Genomic DNA, 24,744 nt, shown 5'->3' with positions numbered 1-24,744 from the left:
ATGTGACTTCAGAAATTTTACTGTTCGTACCATCAATTTCTTCAAGTGCTCCATGCCTGCAAATTTAGCATAAGGAGCTTCTTGATGTACAGAACAATGAATCCCGTCTGTCGATCGGTGTAATTTTTTGCTCTTTCACTGTCAACTCAATCTTTAAATTCTTTCTGCGTGACATTGTAATGTTGTTTCACAGCAGAGTTACAGTACACGTCGCGTATATGGTTCAAATGTCTCTGAGCACAATGGGACTTAACTTCGGAGGTCATCAGTCCCCTAGAACTTAGAACTACTTAAACCTAACTAACCTAAGGACATCACACACAGCCATGCCCGAGGCAGGATTCGAACCTGTGACCGTAGCGGTCACGCGGTTCCAGACTGTAGCGCCTAGAACCGCTCGGTCACTACGGGCGGCGTCGCGTATATGCCTAGATAATATTTACTGAAAATTCTCACCCCTCTCTTCTGTCATACCCATTCATTTTTAAAAGCTTGTGGCAATAGATTATTAGATTGACACTTTCTGTACAAACAGCCACTCCATAGCACGAACAAATAGGGAAGGGTACACAGCGTTGACACTACGATTCTGCCGAACTGGAGAGTGTTGTGCCGACTGAAAAATGCCACACCGCATTGCTCAATGAAATATCATGCTGTTCCGAATGCTTCCGAGAAGCACCGAGCGAAGCCGATACAGCCTGCGGTCCGCACACACGGCACGCACGAAATTTGGCACGCCGTGGCCGGCCCTGGCCTACAACATGATTCTGTATATGTCTCACGGTGTATAGAGGTTGGAAAATTGTCAGAGTGAAGTACAGCACGACATAGACTGGTTTATTGATCACTGAAAAGCAGGATACGGTAAAGAAACACATACCTGTTTACATAAACGTAGTTAAACATTGAAAACTAAGGATAGAATGCAAAATAAATATTCGTCGGCAACACTGCAAATGTCACCCTGATCATCGAATGTTACGGTTTGTACTTAGTAGCCCCTCCTTTCCTCTTCATAATCTGTTTCATTCTCCTTAGCATGGATTTCTCCGGAGATACTGTTGTCTGCACCGTAACTTTACACCATTCCTTTACGAGAACGTTCTTTAGATCATTTCTATTGGACATATGATTCCTTATATTTTTTTCGAGAATGTTTCACAAATTCTGAATGGGATTAATGTCAGAGGATTGCGGTGGTCTCGGCATCAAGCGGGAAGTGTCAACAGTCTCGCATCTAGAGCTGTATGTTTTGGATCATTATGATGTGCGAAAATCTAATCTCCAGAAAGGCCCATATTATTCACACTTCTGGATATATGTGTTTTTAGGCTCTTTATGTAAACCATGTGGTCCACAATTCCACCGATAAAACAAAAATGCTCCACACCAATCGCACTCGTGTAGCCCCAGATAAGAATCTCCTCCATATTTAACTGAAACGGTTATATTTCTCTCCCGAACTTCAAAACTCTTCTCCGCACCGTTACTCTCCCGTTAGACAAACAGCTCGAATGGGCTATCGTCAGTATGTACGACCTCCTTCCTGAAATCAAGTCTATCGGGTTTATCGCTATTTTGTCGAAAAGTGACATGTTCAGAACCCTGGCTTTACTATGAGGGTTATAAGTGAAACAGTAACCAGCCACAAGTATAGTTTAAGAAGGTTTATTTGGCTCAAACCATGACTCGTTTCGGATTTCTTACAAGTCCATCTTCAGGTACTTGTTACATGTTTCGTTTTGTTTTCTTGCTGGGGCCTCGTCTAGTAACCGTTACTGGTTTGCTGCACTAGGATAAAATTTCTGTCTTTTTTCATGGTAAATGATGACAGCCAAAACACTTGCATGAGAAGATTTATTAAAATTCTTGACCAAGGTTCCGATATATATAAATATACCTTCATCAGAAGTAAAATATCTAAAATTACATCTTGCAATGGAGATTAATAAAACAATTGTGACAAAGGTGTCGTCAGTAGTTAAGGCACAATTGTTTTATTAATGTCCAAAGCAGGATGTGATTTTAGATATTTTACTTCTGATGAAAGTATATTTATATATATACCGAAACCTTGGTCAAGAATTTTAATAAATCTTCTCCTGCAACAGTTTCAGTTGTCATCATTTACCGTGAAGAATTTCAACAGTTGCTGTTTCAGCCATGTTTAAAATCTTTCTGTCTTTCCTAGCGCGGCATTTGAAATTGAGTATCAAGTTATGGAGCGCTTAGTTTTGAATTTTTCTTCACTTACCCAAGTATCTGTTGATTTTCCATCTGGTTAAAACTGCAGGATGACCAATCGTTGTTGGTTTTCGTACATTTTGTTCTGAATCCTGCGTAAATCTCTCGCAATATCGTTTCGTCTCTCCCCTGTTAATCAGCTTCTTATACCGGTATCCACTTTCATATCTGTAACTCGGCCCGTGCCTCGTGTCCATACTCCGGCGCCAGACTGCACGCTATTGATTCAAACTATGCCTATCGGCCGCTGCTCGCCGTGCTGCAGTTCAAAGTGAACCAAAGGGGAAAGAAAGGGTACACCACCTCTGGCGACTTTTGTGATTCTGCTAAGTCGCAACCACGCGGTACTCTTACAAAATGTGCGACTGGAAACGTAGACAAAAACGGTCTGTCTTAGCCACTAGATGGAAATAGAAATGAGAGTTTGGCGTCATTGGCCGGGAGGCCCCTTGCGGGGCAGGTCCGGCCGCCTTGGTGCAGGTCTTATTACATTTGACACTACGTTGGGCGACCTGCACGCCGGCTGGGGATGAAATGATGATGAAGACAGCACAACACCCAGTCCCTGAGCGGAGAAAATCCATGACCCAGCGGGGAATCGAATCCGGGACCTCAGGACGGCAGTCCGTTACGCTGACCACTCAGCCATCGGGGCGGACTTAGCCATTAGATAACAGTGTGGCGGTACGTCACATAACGTGATAAAAATGATACTGAACTACTTCGCAGATATACCAAAACTTACGTCGTAACGAAATAAATATTATCGCAGAAAAATCACAAAGACTCTGTAATCAATTAATATGATCCTGCGAATGTAATTGCAATCTCTGTTCTTTTGCAAAAGAATCGCTCTCTCTTCCCTATTGGTTCTTCGTAGTGTAAGAAGCCATTTTGTAACGAGGCACGAAAACGTGTGAGTTTCATGTAATACTTAGTCTAAATATAATCAAATATTACTTAAAAATGTGTAAAATTTTATATGTACGAGCTCCTATATTCATGAAGCGACAAAATTAATGTCTTTATGCTAATTTTATAGGGGAACATTGGTACAGAGGTCAGCGCCATTGTTCTAAATGATCACATGATGTCTTAATATTTGCTAATTTTGACAAATAAATATAAATGTCTCTTGATTAGCGATTCTCCCTTTGAAACAATAAGAGTAATCAGTATTTCCAATATTAAATCATGTTTGAGTAGACTGAGTTTAGGAAATTGTTTTGATCCCCGCTTAATAAAATCCCGAGAATCTCATTAGCATTACATACCACAAAAGTACAAAATAATTTATAAAAACCAATTTTGTTTAGAAACACAAATACGTAAAATTTGAAATTTTCCCGGCCAATCAACAGTTCAAAAAATTTCGGCTTGCAGTTGGTCGTCATAAACTTCATTGCACGATATTTCGGCTGGACAACTGCCAGCCATCTTCACGTGAGCCGAATAAGGACTGACGAAGACGTTCTCCGCTTCGTCTTATATACACTACTGGCCATTAAAATTGCTACACTAAGAAGAAATGCAGATGATAAACAGGTATTCATTGGACAAATTTATTGTACTAGAACTGAAATATGATTACATATTCACGCAATTTGGATGCATAGATCCTGAGAGATCAGTACCCAGAACAACCACCTCTGCCCTTAATAACGGCCTTAATACGCCTGGGCATTGAGTCAAACAGAGCTTGGATGGCGTGTACAGGTACAGCTGCCCATACAGCTTCAATACGATACCACAGTTCATCAAGAGTAGTGACTGCGTATTGTGACGATCCAGTTGCTCGGCCACCATTGACCAGACGTTTTCGATTGGTGAGAGCTCTGCAGAATGTGCTGGCCAGGGCAGCAGTCGAACATTTTCTGTATTTAGAAAGGCCCGTACAGGACCTTCAACATGCGGTCTTGCATTATCCTGCTGAAATGTAGGGTTCCGCAGGGATCGAATGAAGGGTAGAGCCACGGGTCGTAACACATCTGAAATGTAATGTCCACTGTCCAAAGTACCGTCAATGCGAACAAGAGGTGACCGAGACTTTTAACCAATGGTACCCCATACCATCACGCCGCGTGATACGCCAGTATGGCAATGATGAATACACGCTTCTAATATGCGTTCACCGCGATGTCGCCAAACACGGATGCGACCATCATGATGCTGTAAACAGAACCTGGATTCATCCGAAAAAGTGACGTTTTGCCATTCGTGCACCCAGGTTCGTCGTTGAGTACACCATCGCAGGCGCTCCTGTCTGTGATGCTGCGTCAAGGGTAACCGCAGCCATGGACTCCGAGCTGATAGTCCGTCGTCGAACTGTTCGTGGAGATGGTTGTTGTCTTGCAAACGTCTCCATCTGTTGACTCAGGGATCGAGACGTGGTGGCACGATCCATTACAGCCATGGGGATAAGATGTCTGTCATCTCGACTGCTAGTGATACGAGGCCGTTGGGATCCAGTACGGCGTTCCGTATTACCCTCCTGAACCCACCGATTCCATATTCTGCTAACAGTTATTGGACCTCGACCAACGCGAGCAGTAATGTGGCGATACGATAAACCGGAATCGCGATAGGTTACAATCCGACCTTTATCAAAGTCGGAAACGTGATGGTACGCATTTCTCCTCCTTACACGAGGCATCACAACAACGTTTCACCAGGCAACGCCGGTCAACTGCTGTTTGTGTATGAGAAATCGGCTGGAAACTTTCCTCATGTCAGCACGTTGTAGGTGTCGCCACCGGCGCCAACCTTGTGTGAATGCTCTGAAAAGCTAATCATTTGCATATCACAGCATCTTCTTCCTGTCGGTTAAATTTCGCGTCTGTAGAAGATGGCTGGCAGTTGTTCAGCCGCAAATCTTTTTCAACATAAATACGGTCCTATAGCTCAATATTTATTGTGTTGGTGAGTGCTTTTAATATACTAACATCGTGTTGGTCAACCTAACTGCGAGAAGTACCACAACTGAGTCACTGACAAAAATAATTTTCCAGTATGTGAAGTAACCAGAATACCTCTAACTCCAACGTTTCATAACACATAAATACCGATACATGTAAGAATCACCATAACAGGTCATACAGCAGCAAGCGAGTGAATGAGTGTCTAACCTGGAAGAGCAGCTGCGGCCTGGAGTGTCCCAGCGGCTGGAAGAGCGGCGCGAACGACGGGAAGAACTGCTGGTCGGACGCTTCGGGGTCGTTTTGCTGCGGGTCCGGCCCGTCGCCGGCTCCGGCGCCCTCCAGGGAGTCGTCGGAAGTTAGCGCCGCCACCTGCCGCAAGGACAGTCGTATCAAGCGGACACATCACGAAAACTATGCCTGTAAACCTGCATCTACAAGGATACTCAGCAAATCACACTTAAGTGCCTGGCGGAGCGTTCATCGAATGACCTTCTCAGTAATTCTCTATTATTCCATTCTCGAACAGAGCGCGAAAAAAACGAAAGCCTATGCCTATCCGTGCGAGCTCTGATTTCCCTTATTTTATTATAATGATCGTTTCTCCCTTTGTACGTCGGCGTCAACAAAATATTTTCTATTGAATGAAAAGCACCAGTTTGGTTTTTTTCTACAATATTACTTTTATTGTTAACCGGTTTTCGGCTTACAAGGCCAACTTCAGACATTTACTGAGTATTATCACCAAATAAGTTAAATGTTAGCAGACAACATTGGAAGAGAAGTAACACCTCTAGACTGAAGTAGAAACATACAGAAAGTAACATCTTCGCAATGATAAAGTAAAACTGCACAGTACATAAATAACAGTGGAGTAGACAGGAAAACAGAAATAAAGAAATGCAGGAATTTCTGTTTATCTTATTGATATTGCTGAAGTTCCTTATGTATTCTGTATGTACATTGATAACTGTCTCTTCTTTTAATTGGTTGTGTATCACTCTGTTTCATACCTCCTGATGCAGCCTTGTCTAGTAATAATTTTATTTTATTTTATTAGTTTTATTTATTAATAGAAACTGTTATGTAGGCATGCTATTCCTATTTTGTGCTAAAGGTTTTCCTGTCTACTCCACTGTTATTTATGTACTGTGTAGTTTTACTTTTTCATTGCAAAGATGTTACTTACTGTATGTTTCTACTTCAGTCTAGAGGTGTTACTTCTCTTCCAATGTTGTCTGCTAACATTTAACTTCTTTGGTGATAATATTCAGTAAATGTCTGAAGATGGCCTTGTAAGCCGAAAACCGGTTAACAATAAAAGTAATATTGTGGAACAAAAGCAAACTGGTGCTTTTCATTCATTATTATAATGTTGTTCTACCAAAAACCGACGGAAGATTCTGTTAATGTGAAAATATTTTCTCATTCAGAGGTGAAAGTTGGTGATTGAAATTTCGTGAGAAGATTCCGCTGCAACGTCGGCGTTGTGTTAATGGTGTCCAAACAAAATCTTGTATCATGTCCGTAACACTTTCTCTCCTATTTCGCAGTAATGAAAAACGCGCTGCTCTTCTTTGAACTTTTTCGATGTACTCCGTTAATCCTATCTGGTAAGGATCCCAGACCGCGCAGCAGTACTCCTAAAGAGGACGGACAGGTGTAGTGTAGGCAGTCTCTTTAGCAGATCTCTTACATTTTCTAAGTGTTCCACCAATAAAACGCAGTCTTTTGATCTGCCTTCCCCACAACATTTCCAATTTAAGTTGTTCGTAATTGTAATTTCTAGGTGTTTAGTTGCATTTACGGCCTTCAGATTTGATTGATTTATTGTGTAACCGAAGTTTAACGCATTTGTTTTAACACTCATGCGGATGACGTAACACTTTTCATTATTTAGGGTCAATTTCCAGTTTTCGCACCACACTGATATCCTTTATAAAAAGTTTGTTTTGATCTTATGATGACTTTACTTGACGATAACGCCGGCATTATCTGCAAACAACCGTAGACCACTGCTCAGATTGTCTCCCAAATTCTTTATATACAGTGTGGTCCACTGATCATGAGCGGCCCAAATATCTCACGAAATAAGCGTCAAACGAAAAAACTGCAAACAACGAAACTTGTCTAGCTTGAAGGGGGAAACCAGATGGCGCTATGGTTGGCCCGCTAGATGGCGCTGCCATAGGTCAAACGGATATCAACTGCGTTTTTTTAAATAGGAACCCCCATTCTTTATTACATATTCGTGTAGTACGTAAAGAAATATGAATGTTTTAGTTGGACCACTTTTTTCGCTTTGTGATAGATGGCGCTGTAATAGTCACAAACATATGGCTCACAATTTTAGACGAACGGTTGGTAACAGGTAGGTTTTCTAAATTAAAATACAGAACGTAGGTACATTTGAACATTTTATTTCGGTTGTGAACCTATCATTTCTGAGAACGCACGGTGTTACAGCGTGATTACCTGTAAATACCACATTAATGCAATAAATCCTCAAAATTATGTCCGTCAAGCTCAATGCATTTGGCAATACGTGTAACGACATTCCTCTCAACAGCGAGTAGTTCGCCTTCCGTAATGTTCGCACATGCATTGACAATGCGCTGACGTATGTTGTCAGGCGTTGTCGGTGGATCACGATAGGAAATATCCTTCAACTTTCCCCACAGAAAGAAATCCGGGCACGTCAGATCCGGTGAACGTGCGGGCTTCGACGACCAATCCACCTGTCATGAAATATGCTATTAAATACCGCTTCAACCGCACGCGAGCCATGTGCCGGACATCCATCATGTTGAAAGTACATCGCCATCTGTCATGCAGTGAAACATCTTGTACTACCATCGGTAGAACATTACGTAGGAAATCAGCATACATTGCACCAATTAGATTCCCATCGATAAAATGGGGGCCAATTATCCTTGCTCCCATAATGCCGCACCATACATTAACCCGCCAAAGTCGCTGATGTTCCACTTGCTGCAGCCATCGTGGATTTTCCGATGCCCAATAGTGCATATTATGCCGGTTTACGTTACCGCTGTTGGTGAATGACGCTTCGTCGTTAAATAGAACGCGTTCAAAAAATTTGTCATCGTCCCGTAATTTCTCTTGTGCCCAGTGGCAGAATTGTACACGACGTTCAAAGCAGTCGCCATGCAATTCCTGGTGCATAGAAATGTGGTACGGGTGCAATCCATGTTGATGTAGCATTCTCAACACTGACGTTTTTGAGATTCCCGATTCTCGCGCAATTTGTCTGCTACTGATGTGCGGGTTAGCCGCGACAGCAGCTAAAACACCTACTTGGGCATCATCATTTGTTGCAGGTCGTGGATGACGTTTCACATGTGGCTGAAGACTTCTGTTTCCTTAAATAACGTAACTATCGGGCGAACGGTCCGGACACTTGGATGACGTCGTCCGCACTGGCGGAATGTTACGTGATACCACGTACTTATACGTTTGTGACTATTACAGCGCCATCTATCACAAAGCGAAAAAAGTGGTGCAACCAAAACATTCATATTTCTTTACATACTGCACGAATATGTAATAAAAATGGGGGTTCCTATTTTAAAAAAAAAGGCAGTTGATATTCGTTTGACCTATGGCAGCGCATCTAGCAGGCCAACCATAGGGCCATCTGGTTTCCCCCTTCAAGCTAGACGAGTTTCGTTCTTTGTAATTTTTTCGTTCGATACTTATTTCGTGAGATATTTGGCCGGGTCACTATCAACGGACCACCCTGTATATACAGAGTGATTCACGAAGATACGTAAAAATTTTATTTGTTATTGTACAAGTAAAACTAAAGAAAAATTTCATATAATCGTACGTCCGCAAATGTTTAGTTACGGAGTTACCGCTAATAAAAGATTTTGCCTGAAATTTAGCAGCTTCGTTAATATGAAGCCATCGCAAAACTGTACGAGGTTAAAGTAAAGCACGATTTCCAATTATTATGTTGTTATTGGTCTGGTGAATCTAATAAAACATGTTGTGGTGTCACCGCCAGACACCACACTTGCTAGGTGGTAGCCTTTAAATCGGCCGCGGTCCGTTAGTATACGTCGGACCCGCGTGTCGCCACTGTCAGTGATTGCAGACCGAGCGCCACCACACGGCAGGTCTAGAGAGACGTCCTAGCACTTGCCCCAGTTGTACAGACGACTTTGCTAGCGATGCTACACTGACAAATACGCTCTCGTTTGCAGAGACGACAGCCTTCAGCTACGTCATTTGCTACAACCTAGCAAGGCGCCATTACCAGTTAATATTGAGATTGTAATTATGTACCGTCAAGAGCGATGTACACCAATTATGGATTAAAGTTAAGTATTCCAGCAGCAACGTACCGTATTGGCTATATTAATTACATTGTCCTGTTCCAGACCTCACGCCAGTTTGCGTGAGCTTAAACGCGTGCATTTCGGCCTCCTCTAGCTACACGGTGTTGGCTCTTCTGCCAACACATCACATGTCTCAGACGTGAATCTGCAGTAGTTTTCCAGAACATTCATAGAAGCAAAGATTATTATACAAGTAAATATATTTGCTTTCAATTAAGAATGTATAAACGTTTATATCATTGTTGGCAACCGTTAGTCGTTTCCTAACCTCGAAATGAGTTAGTTTTTTGTATTGTTCAGTGAAAGAACGTATTTAAGTGAAACCACATAGTAACTGTTGTAGTTTCACGACCCTATGAAACTGAAACGAGCAACAAAATCTGTTTATACACTTCACACGGTGAAGAATCATCGGGAAACTGGAAGAAGATTGAAGTGTGACGAGGGTAGCCCACGCGTTTGGTACTGCTCATAGCATTGCTTCACGTACACGATCAGCATTCTGAAGCTCAGGCACTGCTGTCAAAAAGACAGCAGGTGGTCGACCACGGGCATCTACAACAGCGGATGACCGCTAAACTGTGCAACAGGCAAGAAGGGATCCACGTCATGTAGCAGGTGGAACTGCAACCACATTTAACAGGACTGTAAGATAACCAATCTCACGCTACACAGTGGCATGGCGGCTGAATGGGGGTAGTCTCTTTGCCCGACGACCAGTTATCTCCGTTCCGTTGACACCTGCACACGGGCGGCAATTGGAGGAACTCTTGGAACGAGAGGCTTTTCGGCGAATGGGCTGTCCTGCCCGTTACCCCGACTTAAATCCCATAGAGCACAAGGGGGATGCGTTGATACGTATTGCAGCGCCTCTACATGCACCAATAGCCTTCCAGCAGTTGTCAACTGTGCTGGTGGACAAATGAAATCCCCCACCACAAGAACTCCTTACCAACCTCGTGGGCAACATCGGATACCGTGTATTGTCGTCGGTGGTGATCACACTCACCCTACACGGAAGCCAATTTTTATCCCTATCCTGCCAATGCTATTTTACCCTTTGAATAGGTGAACTTTTCAAAAGAACTATAAGCGATAAAACAATGAAATTTTTAGTGCATACGTATAACGTATGTGCCTCAGTTACAAGTAAAATGAACATAATACCTCTTATGGTGTTGAAGAAAAAAAATTATTCTTTCACTAGTAAAATTTAACTTTTTTTGTACATTAATTATTATAAAACAGTTGCTGATTGTTTGGTGGTTCTCAATTTACTTGTAATTACTTATTACCATCTGCAGTAAAAATTGACCAAATTTCGTGTTTCTAACCCCATTAGTTTATCAAATACGGGTACCTGAAAGGAAAAAAAGGTAGTTTTGAGAAAAATCTATTTAAAGTTTAATATTGCAATTCTAGTATAGTTATTGATGAGAATTACTTACCAGTAATATTTTCCTGCACCATACTGAGCATCATCTGAATCATACTGATCTTCTTTTCTTCTCTTGATCCCCATTCTTTTCTGTCTGGCTTCTTTTTGTGCATTTTAAATTAGCAAAATCTGCTTTGCAGACTCTCTCTTTATCTGTTTGCACCAAGGATTTTGTAGTATTTCCACTAGATTTTATGCCCGATAATTGAAAAACTTCCAGATTTCTAATTACACTATCAATGAAGCATAAAATAGCATCATAAACACCAAATTTGTAGGATGAACAAATAGTTTTCGGTAACCTGTTCCAAATGACAGAATTCACACATTCATTTAAATTTTGGGTTTTCCCTTGAAGACATTTCTTCTACAAGGTATCTTTACGAAGATCTCTAAGTATAGGTTTAATTTCTTTTAATTTAATTAAATGCTGTGCATTATCTCTGCATCGTGCAAAAAGGAAGGTGTGGCATTTAAATGCCAGATTGCACAGAGCGTCAGGAAAACCATCATAGCTCACGAAAAAATTGTCGTATTTGTATAAAACAAAAACTGTTTCACGCAGGAAAGACCAGGCATTTCAAATATGCTAAAATCTAAAAATCGAATTTTTGAAGCCCACTTGCCTTCTGTCTCCCATTAAGCACCATGTCTCGCCTTTTGCAATGTCTGGGGAACAATCTAAATCGCGGTGACTTTAGTATAATTACTGTCTTTGAATAGACGTGTCATTTCTGTTCACCTCAGTACAAATGTCTGTATCTCTTTCAGTTACCTTCTGTACTATTTGCTGTAGCAGTCGTTTCTCTGTGCGATCCAAGTTTCATCGAGCTATGTTACTGGCAATGATGCGTCATGCGAAGGTTACCTTCGTGCTTAAGTTTTGCGCTCCAGTCTATGCACAGTACTTTTAAAAGTAGTGGAGGGGTGCGCTAGAAGCTGAGCGCGCTGCGTGTTGCCTACCTGCTCGGCGTCGGCCCCATCCGCCTGCGACGCCGGCGGCAGCAGCGTCAGATGCTCGCCTCCCTGTTCGCCACTCTTCTCGCCAAGCGCTGCGTCTGCAACAGATGGCGGTGCCACGGTCACTGAGAATAGTTACTCGCCTCCACTTCATCACTCTAAGTTATTTCACTAAGTACAATCTAAGGAAAAATAAAAAACAAAAACAAAAAAAAGAAAGATCACGCACCACGTGGAATCATCCGAATGGGATGGAAATCGGTATATGTGATCTACATGCACTGGCAAACAAACTATTACAATTTCAGAAAGACTGGATGATTTACTCAAGGGAAAGAGCTTCACAAATTGAGGAAGTCAATAACGCCTTGGTCGGCCTCTGCCGCTTATGCAAGCAGTTATTCGGCTTGGCACTAATTGAGTTGCTGGATGTCCTCCTGAGGGATTTTATGTCAACTTTAGTCCAATTGGCTCGTTAGATCGTCAAAATGCCGAGGTGGTTGGAAGGCCCTGCTCGTAATGCTCCAAACGTACTCAATTGGGGAGAGATCTGGCGACCTTGTTGGCCAAGGTAGGGTTTGCTGGTCATCTACATCTACATCCATACTCCGCAAGCCACCTGACGGTGTGTGGCGGAGGGTACTTTGAGTACCTCTATCGGTTCTCCCTTCTATTCCAGTCTCATATTGTTCGTGGAAAGAAAGATTGTCGGTATGCCTCTGTGTGGGCTCTGATCTCTCTGATTTTATCCTGATGGTCTCTTCGCGAGATATACGTAGGAGGGAGCAATATACTACTTGACTCATCGGTGAAGGTATGTTCTCGAAACTTCAACAAAAGCCAGTACCGAGCTACTGAGCGTCTCTCCTGCAGAGTCTTCCATTGGAGTTTATCTATCATCTCCGTAACGCTTTCGCGATTACTAAATGATTCTGTAATGAAGCGCGCTGCTCTCCGTTGGATCTTCTCTATCTCTTCTATCAACCCTATCTGATACGGATCCCACACTGGTGAGCAATATTCAAGCAGTGAACGAATAAATGTACTGTAACCTACTTCCTTTGTTTTCGGATTGCATTTCCTTAGGATTCTTCCAATGAATCTCAGTCTGGCATCTGCTTTACCGACAATCAACTTTATATGATCATTCCATTTTAAATCACTCCTAATGCCTACTCCCAGATAATTTATGGAATTAACTGTTTCCAGTTGCTGACCTGCTATATTGTAGCTAAATGATAAAGGATCTTTCTTTCTATGTATTCGCAGCACATTACACTTGTCTACATTGAGATTCAATTGCCATTCCCTGCACCATGCGTCAATTCGTTGCAGATCCTCCTGCATTTCAGTACAATTTTCCATTGCTAAAACCACTCGATATACTACAGTATCATCCGCAAAAGGTCATTTACGTATATTGTGAATAGCAACGGTCCTACGACACTCCCCTGCGGCACACCTGAAATCACTCTTACTTCGGAAGACTTCTCTCCATTGAGAATGACATGCTGCGTTATCTAGGAACTCTTCGATCCAATCACACAATTGGTCTGATAGTCCATATGCTCTTACTTTGTTCATTAAACGACTGCGGGGAACTGTATCGAACGCCTTGCGCAAGGTCGGCCGTGTGTGGCCGAGCGGTTCTAGGCGCTTCAGTCCTGAACCGCGCGACTGCTACGGTCGCAGGTTAGAATCCTGCCTCGGGAATGGCTGTAAGTTATGTCCTTAGGTTAGTTAGGTTTAAGTAGTTCTAAGTCTAGGGGACTAATGGCCTCAGATGTTAAGTCCCATAGTGCTCAGAGCCATTTTGAACCTTGCGGAAGTCAAGAAACACGGCATCTACCTGGGAACCCGTGTCTATGGCCCTCTGAGTCTCGTGGACAAATAGCGCGAGCTGGGTTTCACACGATCGTCTTTTTCGAAACCCATGCTGATTCCTACAGAGCAGATTTCTAGTCTCCAGAAAAGTCATTATACTCGAACATAATACGTGTTCCAAAATTCAACAACTGATCGACGTTACACATCTGTTCGACGTCCCTTCTTGAAAACGGGGATGACCTGTGCCCTTTTCGAGTCCTTTGGAACGCTACGCTCTTCTAGAGACCTACGGTACACCGCTGCAAGAAGGGGGGCAAGTTCCTTCGCGTACTGTGTGTAAAATCGAACTGGTATCCCATAAGGTCCAGCGGCCTTTCCTCTTTTGAGCGATTTTAATTGTTTCTCTATCCCTCTGTCGTCTATTTCGATATCTACCATTTTATCATCTGTGCGACAATCTAGAGAAGGAACTACAGTGCAGTCTTCCTCTGTGAAACAGCTTTGGAAAAAGACATGTAGTATATCGGCCTTTAGTCTGTCATCCTCTGTTTCAGTACCATGCTCATTTAGAAGCAGGACTCATCACTGAAGACAATTCTACCCCAGTCAAGGAGATTCCAGGCCGACGACGTGTCTGGAGACGCCCTAGATTGTTGCCCGCCATACGGCCCGACAGCCAGGAGTTATGGTCTGGGGTGCCCTTTCTTTTCATAGCAGGACCCCTCTGGTTGTCATCCGTGGCATCCTACAGCGCAGCGTATTCTACGCCCCATTTAATCTGCCCTTCGTGGCAAACCATTCTGGGCTTACATTCAGCAACATAATGCTCGTCAGCACATGGCAAGAGTTTCTGCTGCTCGTCTTAGTGCTTGCTAACCCCTACCTTGACCATCGTGGTCACCGGATCTTTCCCCAGTTGAACACGTTTGGAGCATTATGGGCAGGGCCGTCCAACTAGCTCGGGATTTTGAAGATCCAACGCGCCAATTGGACAGAATTTATCACGATATCCCTCTAGAGGACATACAACAATCCTATCAATCAATGCCAAGCCGAATAACTGCTTACATGAGGGTCCGATGTCGACCGCCGTGTTGTTCAGTTGCTCAGTTTGTGAAGCTCTTGCTCTTGAATAAAACATTCAGTCTGTCTGAAACTGTTATCATTTATTTCTCTGTATATATGTAGGGTGCTTCAGTTAAAAGTAGCCTGCCTCCCCTTTCGATGCGAACGTATTTATTCGACTTATGAAGTACAATAACTGCTATAACAATGGGCTGCTTTATGCAGTAATCGATTGTTGGCATTATTCTGTCAGCATTTCCTTTTATTTTATCTTGAAGTTAGGTGTTTCTCTATGCGGTCTACAAAGTAACTTTCTAGATAGAAGAAGGAATTAAAACTGAGGTAGAATATGTGAAAATAGGTTCGATTAAGGAAACTCGTGAAATATTCGGGGTCAAGTATCTGGATAGAGGGCTACCAGGAAAGAGAGCAGTAAAGAGTCTGAATAAATATTCGTGCACTTACGCATCTTTGCAAAACGTAAAATGACAATGAATTCCTTCAGTTCGCATATCAGAAATTATTGCAGACATTCGCCGAAAAATTATTCAGGGCCCAAAAAGTCTACACGTAAACTGGCCCAACAGGCGCAAGAAAGTAGGAGGAGTTACCAACACATATTGAAAAGCTTTAATTTGAAGCTATATCATGTGATGGTTGTGCAGCAAATACGGGAGGACAGTCGTGTATATTACTGATAGTTGCTTCTGGATAATATCAACGAAGGTTTGTTAGAGTCTTTCGTTTACATCATGAGTAATGAAGCATGGTTTCATCTTTCCTGTCATGTGATTTCAGAGAACACGATGTACAGGGCGACGGAGAACTCTAACATTGTGTGCCAGCAACCACTCCATGATTAAAAATCGTCGTTTGGTGCGGTGTAACAGGAACGCGCATCATTCGACCGATATTTTTTGACGCTACTCCTCAACACTGTGGCATATTTGGAAATTTTTGATAAATTGTATGCCCAACACACTGAATATGAAAGTCAACACTGCTTCTTCCAGCAAAAGCTAAGGTATTCCTGGACTGAGTCCATCATGTCTTCACTGAGACGCGAACCGGCAGCTAACATTTATAGCCACCTCGTTCGCCGGATGTAACAGAATGCGATTTTGTTTTGCTGTGGGGACATTTTAAGAGCAAAGCCTACGAAACAGATCCACACACATAACCAATCCACGCACAAGACAGGAACTGAAAGACAATAACAGCCGTGAAGTTGCCGCCATCTTTATCCGAACTTTACGCCGGTATATCTGAATATGCTTAGGCGTGCACAGCTGTGTATTGACATTGATATTGTGGGGGGATTACTTTGAACATTTTCTATAAATGTATTTTTAATTATATTTTTCGTTTTAAGTAAACGGTAAGTCCATTTAAGCACATTGTTTCTGTCGTTTCACTACATTTCCTTTAACTTACACAAACTACTTTTGTCTGTGCCACCCTGTATATCATATCTACCGATTTCCGTCCCATTCAGATAACTCCTCCGTAATGAGCCTTTTTTTGTCTTAGCGTAAATTTTATAGGCTGAAACAGCGACCTAGGTATTTAATGTTTAATATTGAATGGGACATTTAAAAATACGAATGTACGATCGAATAAAAGAAATTTAGAACGTTAAAACGAAAAAAAAACTTTGAAATAAATGACGAACGTCCGAAGGAACCATTAAGCTATCTAACGGACATAGGAAAGTTAGAACCTGAAATTAGCAAATGTTTAAATATCAAACCAAGACAACATTCAGATGTTAATTCCATTGAATTTTGGGAAAAATGAAGGAATTTTGGAATGGTAGAAAGTTCAAATTTTTGAACGAACGGAGACTATTCCAATTTTCGAACGAGCGAACACTCGAAGATTGGAACAAACGATGATTCAGATGTTCAAAGAAACAAAAGTTCGAACGTCGATAGAGCGAATGAACAATGGAACATTAGGAATAGTTGACAGAATGTTCAAAATAACGAACTATAATTCTAATGTTTGAACGAAGGGATTTGTGAATATCGATCTAATGACGGAAAATTTGAATGAACAATCATCAAAATATACGAGTGAAGGAACGTTGTCACAGTTGAAACTCTAATGCTCGAATGGATAAACGCCTGAAAGCACGAACAAATAGAGATTTGATTGACAATTAAATGAGTAAGTGTTCAAACGAGCAAACGTTAAAAGATGTTTAAGCTAATGAAGGAACGTTAGAACAAATGAATGTTCGAAAACACGATCGTATTTTCGACTTTTCGAATGAATGAAAGCTCTATTGTTCGAATTACAAAATGTTATAATGTCCGAAAGAACGAATTATATTTTAGTTGGTTCCACCAGGTTAAGTACTTTTTTATTTGCTTGTTCTGTGTTTCATACACTACTGCCCAGAAGTAAATCACTTTTTCCACGTACTATGTCTAATTCACGATATAATCACACGAACTGTCAACCAGATGTCCGTATGACCGTGTTATGCACAGAAGATGGCATTCAGGTCAACGGACAGCCATGCCAACGTTGACGTCAGGGCACCTATGAAACGAGGGAGTGTTCGCTGGGTAGCCCCACATCCACAATCGCTGTGTACACAGTCTCAGATGGTGCAGTATGACACAGAGAAGATGGAGGGCCATAGAAAGCAATCAAGCAGGTCAGTACCAAACTGATTTGGCCCAATGGCTTAATGTGAATTGTTCTGTTGTTTCACAGATGTGGCGACAGTTTATAGAGACCGAAACTGTATCCCGAAGACCAGGTCGGGGCCGGCCACGTGTGGCTTCAGAAGAGAGGACCGTTATTTGCCTGAAGGTCACGACAGTACCGCCTTAGTAGTGCACGGCAACTGGCATGTGAGCTCGGTGCAGAGGGCGTCGGCAGAGTGGCCTTTATTGTCAGAGACATGCTGTATGTCTACCTCTGACACGTCTTCACAGAAGGGAACGTCTAGAGTGGAACCATCAACATGCCATCTGCACGGTCGAAGAGTGGACCACTGTTGTTTTCACAGATGAGGCACGATTTAATCTGGAAGGTGATTCTCGATGGATTTGCATCTGGAGGGAACGTGGAACAAAATTTCGGGGCCCAAACATTGTGGAAAGAGACGGAGATCGATGTGGATCCATAATGGTGTGGGCAGAGATTATGTTTACCACTCGAGCCCCTCTTCATGAAATTGTACAGGTGAATCGGCAAGGTTTAACTGCTGTCAGCTATCGTGACGAAATCTTGGGACCTCATTTGCGGTTGGTACGAGGTGCTGTGGGCCCAGACGTCGTATTCATGGACTATAATGCTCGAACTCATAGAGCACGGGTGATGACGTTTTCTTGGAAACGGAAGATACTGCACGCATGGCGTGGCTTGCTCGCACTCCAGATTTCAGTCCAATAGAACATGTCTGGGATTCACTAGGGAGACGGCTTGTATCACGTCAGCATTCACTAACCACTCTCCAAGACTGCGAGCAGCTCTGCAGGAAGAATGGGCGTTATTGCCTCAACATGAGACTGATGACATCATTCGCAGCATGCCCCGTTGTTTTCAGGCTTGTGTTGCTGCCTTGCTGCCAGAGGTCGTCACAACCCATACTGATCACATTAAACAGTTGTCGGAATGTGTGTGCAAATCCGTTAAGTTGGAAGAAAACGAAGAACATGTTTGTCTACCGTTATGCATGTTGCAGTTGTTTGCGTTCTGTATTTTTTACATTGTTTCTTCTTTACCATCATCTGTTTATACTGTTTTGTGGCAAAATAAACGGAACCTTTCAAAATTTCCTTTTGTTGCTTTAATTTTGGACACCAGTGTATTTGCAACAAGTCACAGTGATATGGAGCATATCAGTGAGTTTACGAATAATATACTTTTTTGCAGTGGAAACATAGCTGCCATTTGGATTTTTACCTATAATCTTAATCCATAATAAAATGTCATAAATACAGCAAAATCACATAAAAATATGATTTATGCAAAAGTTCATAGACGGAGCAGAAACACAATTGGTTTCACTGTATTTTTTAAGACTTTCATTTTCGCCAGTGTATTTAATTCACAAAAAAACGTGGTACAATAAAATCTGTGCAGAAGTAGTGTAATGTTGTATACAGGAGAGTCATTTTTATAACTAGGTTTTCTTTATGAATATTACAATTATTTTCAAATTGTGACTGGCACTTCAGAATAAACTTCAGGAGGGAGTAAGTGTATTGTGAGGCTGTTGATAGTGTGCCTATTTTTTACAATAGTTGCTTACGCGGCGATCGATTATGGTCACCAGATAATCTATCGCCACGTAAGCAACTATTTTACAAAATGGGCACACTATGAAAAGCTCCACAATACACTGACTCTCTACTGAAGTTTATTGTGAAGTACCAATCACACTTTGAAAACATCCTTATAGCATTTTTCTTTGCAACGAATTCTCTGTGTCTATGTGTAGAAGTGTACCACTCAAAATTATTACAAATGGCTTTAATGAAGGGATGTATATAAAGTAAGCCATCACTCTGATACTTTCAATACTAAAATCACCAATTAAACGAAGAGAAAATGTTGGACTCAGGTATTTGAAAATAATAAATCTATAACATGTGATTTCTAGTTCAACTTCTGATCAGTATGCATATCTAAAATTTTCAACAAACAGATTTACTTGTTTCCTTTTCCATACGTTCTGTTGTTACTGACAGTGCTACTTCCTGTCTTGTATAGCAATGAATGAATTGTGCGTTTTTAAAGTTAGGTAATAGGTCATTTATTGAGAAACGATCGATATTTTTCTGTAAATTTCATTTGTTGGTCCTCCCACTGTTACACCTCTATTGGGCTTTATTATGTCCACTGCATCATCATTATCACAGAGCAGTCATTCTGCTTTGCCAGTGTGAGATGGAGTGTCATTTATACGCGGCAAGAATAGGAGCAGTTCCGTTGTTGAGCCCTGTGTAATATCAGTTATAATTTGTTTCATCTCGGATGATGACATTTTAAGCTACGATCACTATAATTTTAGATGTTGATCCCCATTAAAAGTTAGTTTATATGCATCAAGAATAGGAAAAGTCCCGTCGTTGACCCCTGTGGAATGTCAGTTACAGTTTCTTCCCTCTCAGATGAAGATATTGTAAAGTACTCTCATGACAACAATGTGACACGTTGAACCCCATTACAAGTTAATGTAATAATTAAAATGTAAGTTTGAGTGTAGCATCAGCAATAGAATATACAGTAAAATCTAATTAGTCGTGGCAGTAGTAAGGAATTCAAATACACCATACATCAGAAACAGTTTTTACTGTTACATCTACATCTACATGATTACTCTGCAATTAACATTTAAGTGCTTGGCAGAGGGTTCATCGAACCACAATCATACTATCTCTCTACCATTCCACTACCGAACAGCGAGCGGGAAAAACGAACACCTAAACCTTTCTGTTCGAGCTCTGATTTCTCTTATTTTATTTTGATAATCATTCCTACCTATGTAAGTTGGCCTCAACAAAATATTTTCGCATTCGGAAGAGAAAGTTGGTGACTGAAATTTCGTAAATAGATCTCGCCGCGACGAAAAACGTCTTTGCTTTAATGACTTCCATCCCAACTCGCGTATCATATCTGCCACACTCTCTCCCCTATTACGTGATAATACAAAACGAGATGCCCTTTTTTGCACCCTTTCGATGTCCTCCGTCAATCCCACCTGGTAAGGATCCCACACCGCGCAGCAATATTCTAACAGAGGACGAACGAGTGTAGTGTAAGCTGTCTCTTTAGTGGACTTGTTGCATCTTCTAAGTGTCGTGCCTTATGAAACGCAACCTTTGGCTCGCCTTCCCCACAATATTATCTATGTGGTCTTTCCAACTGAAGTTGTTCGTAATTTTAACACCCAGGTACTTAGTTGAATTGACAGCCTTGAGGATTGTACTATTTATCGAGTAATCGAATTCCAACGGATTTCTTTTGGAACTCATGTGGATCACCTCATACTTTTCGTTATTTAGCGTCAACTGCCACCTGCCACACCATACAGCAATCTTTTCTAAATCGCTTTGCAACTGATACTGGTGTTCGGATGACCTTACTAGACGGTAAATTACAGCATCATCTGCGAACAACCTAAGAGAACTGCTCAGATTGTCACCCAGGTCATTTATATAGATCAGGTACAGCAGAGGTCCCAGGACGCTTCCCTGGGGAACACCTGATATCACTTCAGTTTTACTCGATGATTTGCAGTCTATTACTACGAACTGCGACCTTCCTGACAGGAAATCACGAATCCAGTCGCACAACTGAGACGATACCCCGTAGGACCGCAGCTTGATTAGAAGTCGCTTGTGAGGAACGGTGTCAAAAGCTTTCCGGAAATCTAGAAATACTGAATCAACTTGAGATCCCCTGTCGCTAGCGGCCATTACTTCGTGCGAATAAAGAGCTAGCTGCGTTGCACAAGAATGATGTTTTCTGAAGCCATGCTGATTACGTATCAATAGATCGTTCCCTTCGAGGTGATTCGTAATGTCTGAATACAGTATATGCTCCAAAACCCTACTGCAAACCGACGTCAATGATATAGGTCTGTAGTTCGATGGATTACTCCAACTACCCTTCTTAAACACTGGTGCGACCTGCGCAATTTTCCAATCTGTAGGTACAGATCTATCGGTGAGCGAGCGGTTGTATATGATCGCTAAGTAGGGAACTATTGTATCAGCGTAATCTGAAAGGAACCTAATCGGTATACAATCTGGACCTGAAGACTTTCCCGTATCAAGCGATTTGAGTTGCTTCGCAACCCCTAAGGTATCTACTTCTAAGAAACTCTTGCTAGCAGCTGTTCGTGTTTCAAATTCTGGAATATTCCATTCGTCTTCCCTGGTGAAGGAATTTCGGAAAACTGAGTTCAATAACTCCGCTTTAGCGGCACAGTCGTCGGTAACAGTACCATCGGCACTGCGCAGCGAAGGTATTGACTGCGTCTTGCCGCTTGTGTACTTGACATACGACCAGAATTTCTTCGGATTTTCTACCAAATTTCGAGACAATGTTTCGTTGTGGAACCTATTAAAGGCATCTCGCATTGAAGTCCGTGCCAAATTTCGCGGGTCTGTAAATTTTTGCCAATCTCGGGATTTCGCGATCTTCTGAACTGAATTTTCGGAGAAAGCATTTAGGACAATCTCGGAAGATGTTTGAACAAGTATTTTTGCTAACATATCGAGGGAAGGTTGAAGTCCCCACCAACTATAACCGTATGAGTGGGGTATTTATTTGTTACGAGACTCAAATTTTCTCTGAATTGTTCAGCAACTATATCATCGGAGTCTGGGGGTCGATAGAAGGAGCCAATTATTAACTTAGTTCGGCTGTTAAGTATAACCTCCACGCATACCAATTCGCACGGAGTATCTACTTCGACTTCACTACGAGATAAACCACTACTGACAGACACAAACACTCCACCACCAATTCTGCCTAATCTGTCTTTCCTGAACACCGTCTGAGACTTCGTAAAAATTTCTGCAGAACTTATTTCAGGCTTTAGCCAGCTTTCTGTACCTATAACGATTTCAGCTTCTGTGCTTTCTATTAGCGCTTGAAGCTCAGGGACTTTCCCAGCACAACTACAACAATTTACAACTACAATTCCGACTGTTCCTTGATCCTGTATTTGCCATGCACCCTGTTACCTTGATTGTGCGTATTTCGGACTGCCAAATAAACAAATGTTCACATTTTTGTTACAATTACCAGGTCTGCTAGTCTCTAATATTTCAAGGTACACGTAATTTAGTAGCATTCTAAGGAAATTATTTTTTTAATCGAATTAACATTTAACTAAATTTTCTATGTTACTTGAAATTCTCAGCATAGCATGGGGGACGAACATCAGTTATCTGTGGCATCGAGACATTCGGTGAGAACATGGAAGGTGAGCTCGTTCACTTCCTCTGACGTTGTTTCCGTGAGGCAGCGGTAGTTATCTTCAGCGATCGTGTAGCCTCAGCACAGTAGCAACTTTAGTTGTTGAAGAAAGAGTAGACAGTCTTGGTTGCAAAACGGTTTTTATTTAATTTGTAACGCTTTACACTCTCACAGAAGCATCATCAGACTTCTGGGAGAAAAACAAGTTTCCTCAGTACAAATTTATGAGCCAGGAATCGGCTATAAAGCTACACTGTCAGTTAAGTAAAGCAACTTGGAAATCACGATCCGAGTTGTGAAAAGAGACAAACTCACCGCGTAAAAGCTTTTCACAACTGAGGTCGCGGCTTCCAGTTGATTTAATTAACCAACAATGCAGCTTTATAGCTGATTCCTGGTTTATAGGTTTGTACTGAGGATACTTGTTTTGTTCCCAGATGTCTGATGATGCTCCTGTGAGAGTGAAACACGTCACAAATTAAGTAAGTGAAAAACCATTTTGCAACCGAGACTGCCCATTCTTTCTTGATCATCTCAGGAGGTTGCTGTACCATTAGCCGAATGACGGAGTGATGTGATTTTCAGTTGAGTTCTTCAGAGTATCTCCATCAATAGTGCCTAATTAACGTCCATAAATTAACGTCCATAACGTAAGTTTGAAAGTGCAGAGCTCTTTCCAAGTTTCTATCAATGTCTAGTTAACAATTCCTTTGGACCTATCTTGTTCTGACCGTCAGTTTGTATGGTTAGTCTCATCAGTCCAAGTGTCTGTTGCCACTGAGCGACTTGCTTGGTCGATTACAAAAATGTGTTCATCACACTCCCTTAGTTGTCTCTTCCAGCATTATTCCGTTTTAGTTACCATATTTTGTTCATTAGTGTCATTCTTCTGTTACCATCCAGACTTGCTCTGTCTCAGATTTCCGAAACGAAAGTGTTACAAAGACTTCTGATTGACCCTACTAACCTGTCTCTTGATGGTTCATCACGAACAATCATCTCTTATTTCCTGTGTTTCACCCCGCCAGGCCTCGGCACTCACCTAGAGGATCATTTCTGGTCACAGCGCGATTGTCTCTTCTTGTTTTACGTAAAAAATAAACAGAAACGTGGGACGATTTTCGTCAAATGTTTGCGCGGAGCCAAAACAAGCCTCCCCAGAAATTACACATTATGTTTTTGCACGAATTTTCATAGTCACAACCAAGAGTGAGAACTGAACAAATGGGGGAAACAAATTGATCAGCATCAGGTCTAGGTTTGCAAAAAAAGATTTAATTGCTTGATAGAGAGCGAGGCAACTAAGAGCAACTTAATTATTTGTCATAGGTGAAATTAAAATACACTCTAAGACAAAAATAAAAAAAAAAAAAGCCGACGCACCACGAAGGAATTATCCGAATGGGACGAAAATCGATAGGCGTGATGTGCATGTACAGACAAAGGAATGATTAAAATATCAGAAAATTTGAATGATTTATTTAAGATAAATAGCTTGACAAATTGAACAAGTCAGGAACGCATTGGTCCACCTCTAACCCTCACGCAAGCAGTTATTCGGCTTTGAAGTGATGGACAGAGTTGTTGGATGTCCTCATGAGAGACATCGTGCCAAATTCTGCCCAATTGGCGCGTTAGAGCGCCAAAACCCCGAGCTTAATGGAAGGCCCTGCTCATGATGCTCGAAACTTTCTCAGTTGGTGAGAGATACGGCGACCTTGTTGGCCAAGGTAGGATTTAGTAAGCACGAAGACAAGCAGTAGAAACTCTCATCGTATGTGGGCAGCCGTTATCTTGCTGAAATGTAACTCCAGGATGGCTTGCCACGAAGGGCAACAAAACAGGGCGTAGAATATCGCAAACGTACCGCTGTGGTGTAAGGGTGCTGCGGATAACAACCAAAGAGGTCCTGATATGAAATGAAATGGCGCCCCAGATTATCGTGCCTGGTTGTCGGACTGTACGGCCCCCACAATCA

General features: G+C 41.9%; 1 protein-coding gene across 1 annotated transcript in view; it reads right to left on the bottom strand.

Annotated features, from left to right (window-relative positions):
• Positions 1–24,744, bottom strand: part of LOC126260313 (uncharacterized) — a 425,568-nt gene that overhangs the window by 35,525 nt on the left and 365,299 nt on the right. Inside the window, exons 2-3 of the mRNA XM_049957638.1 lie at positions 11,928–12,022; positions 5,373–5,534 (exon numbers count right to left, since the gene is read on the bottom strand). Of these exons, the coding sequence (XP_049813595.1) occupies positions 5,373–5,534; positions 11,928–12,022 (257 nt within the window). The remainder of the gene's footprint in view (positions 1–5,372; positions 5,535–11,927; positions 12,023–24,744) is intronic.

This window comes from Schistocerca nitens, chromosome 5 (assembly GCF_023898315.1).
Source record: "Schistocerca nitens isolate TAMUIC-IGC-003100 chromosome 5, iqSchNite1.1, whole genome shotgun sequence".
In the NCBI taxonomy this organism is placed as follows: domain Eukaryota; kingdom Metazoa; phylum Arthropoda; class Insecta; order Orthoptera; family Acrididae; genus Schistocerca; species Schistocerca nitens.
The sequence above is the reverse complement of the archived record's forward strand: the minus strand, read 5'-3'. Positions and strand labels throughout refer to the sequence as shown.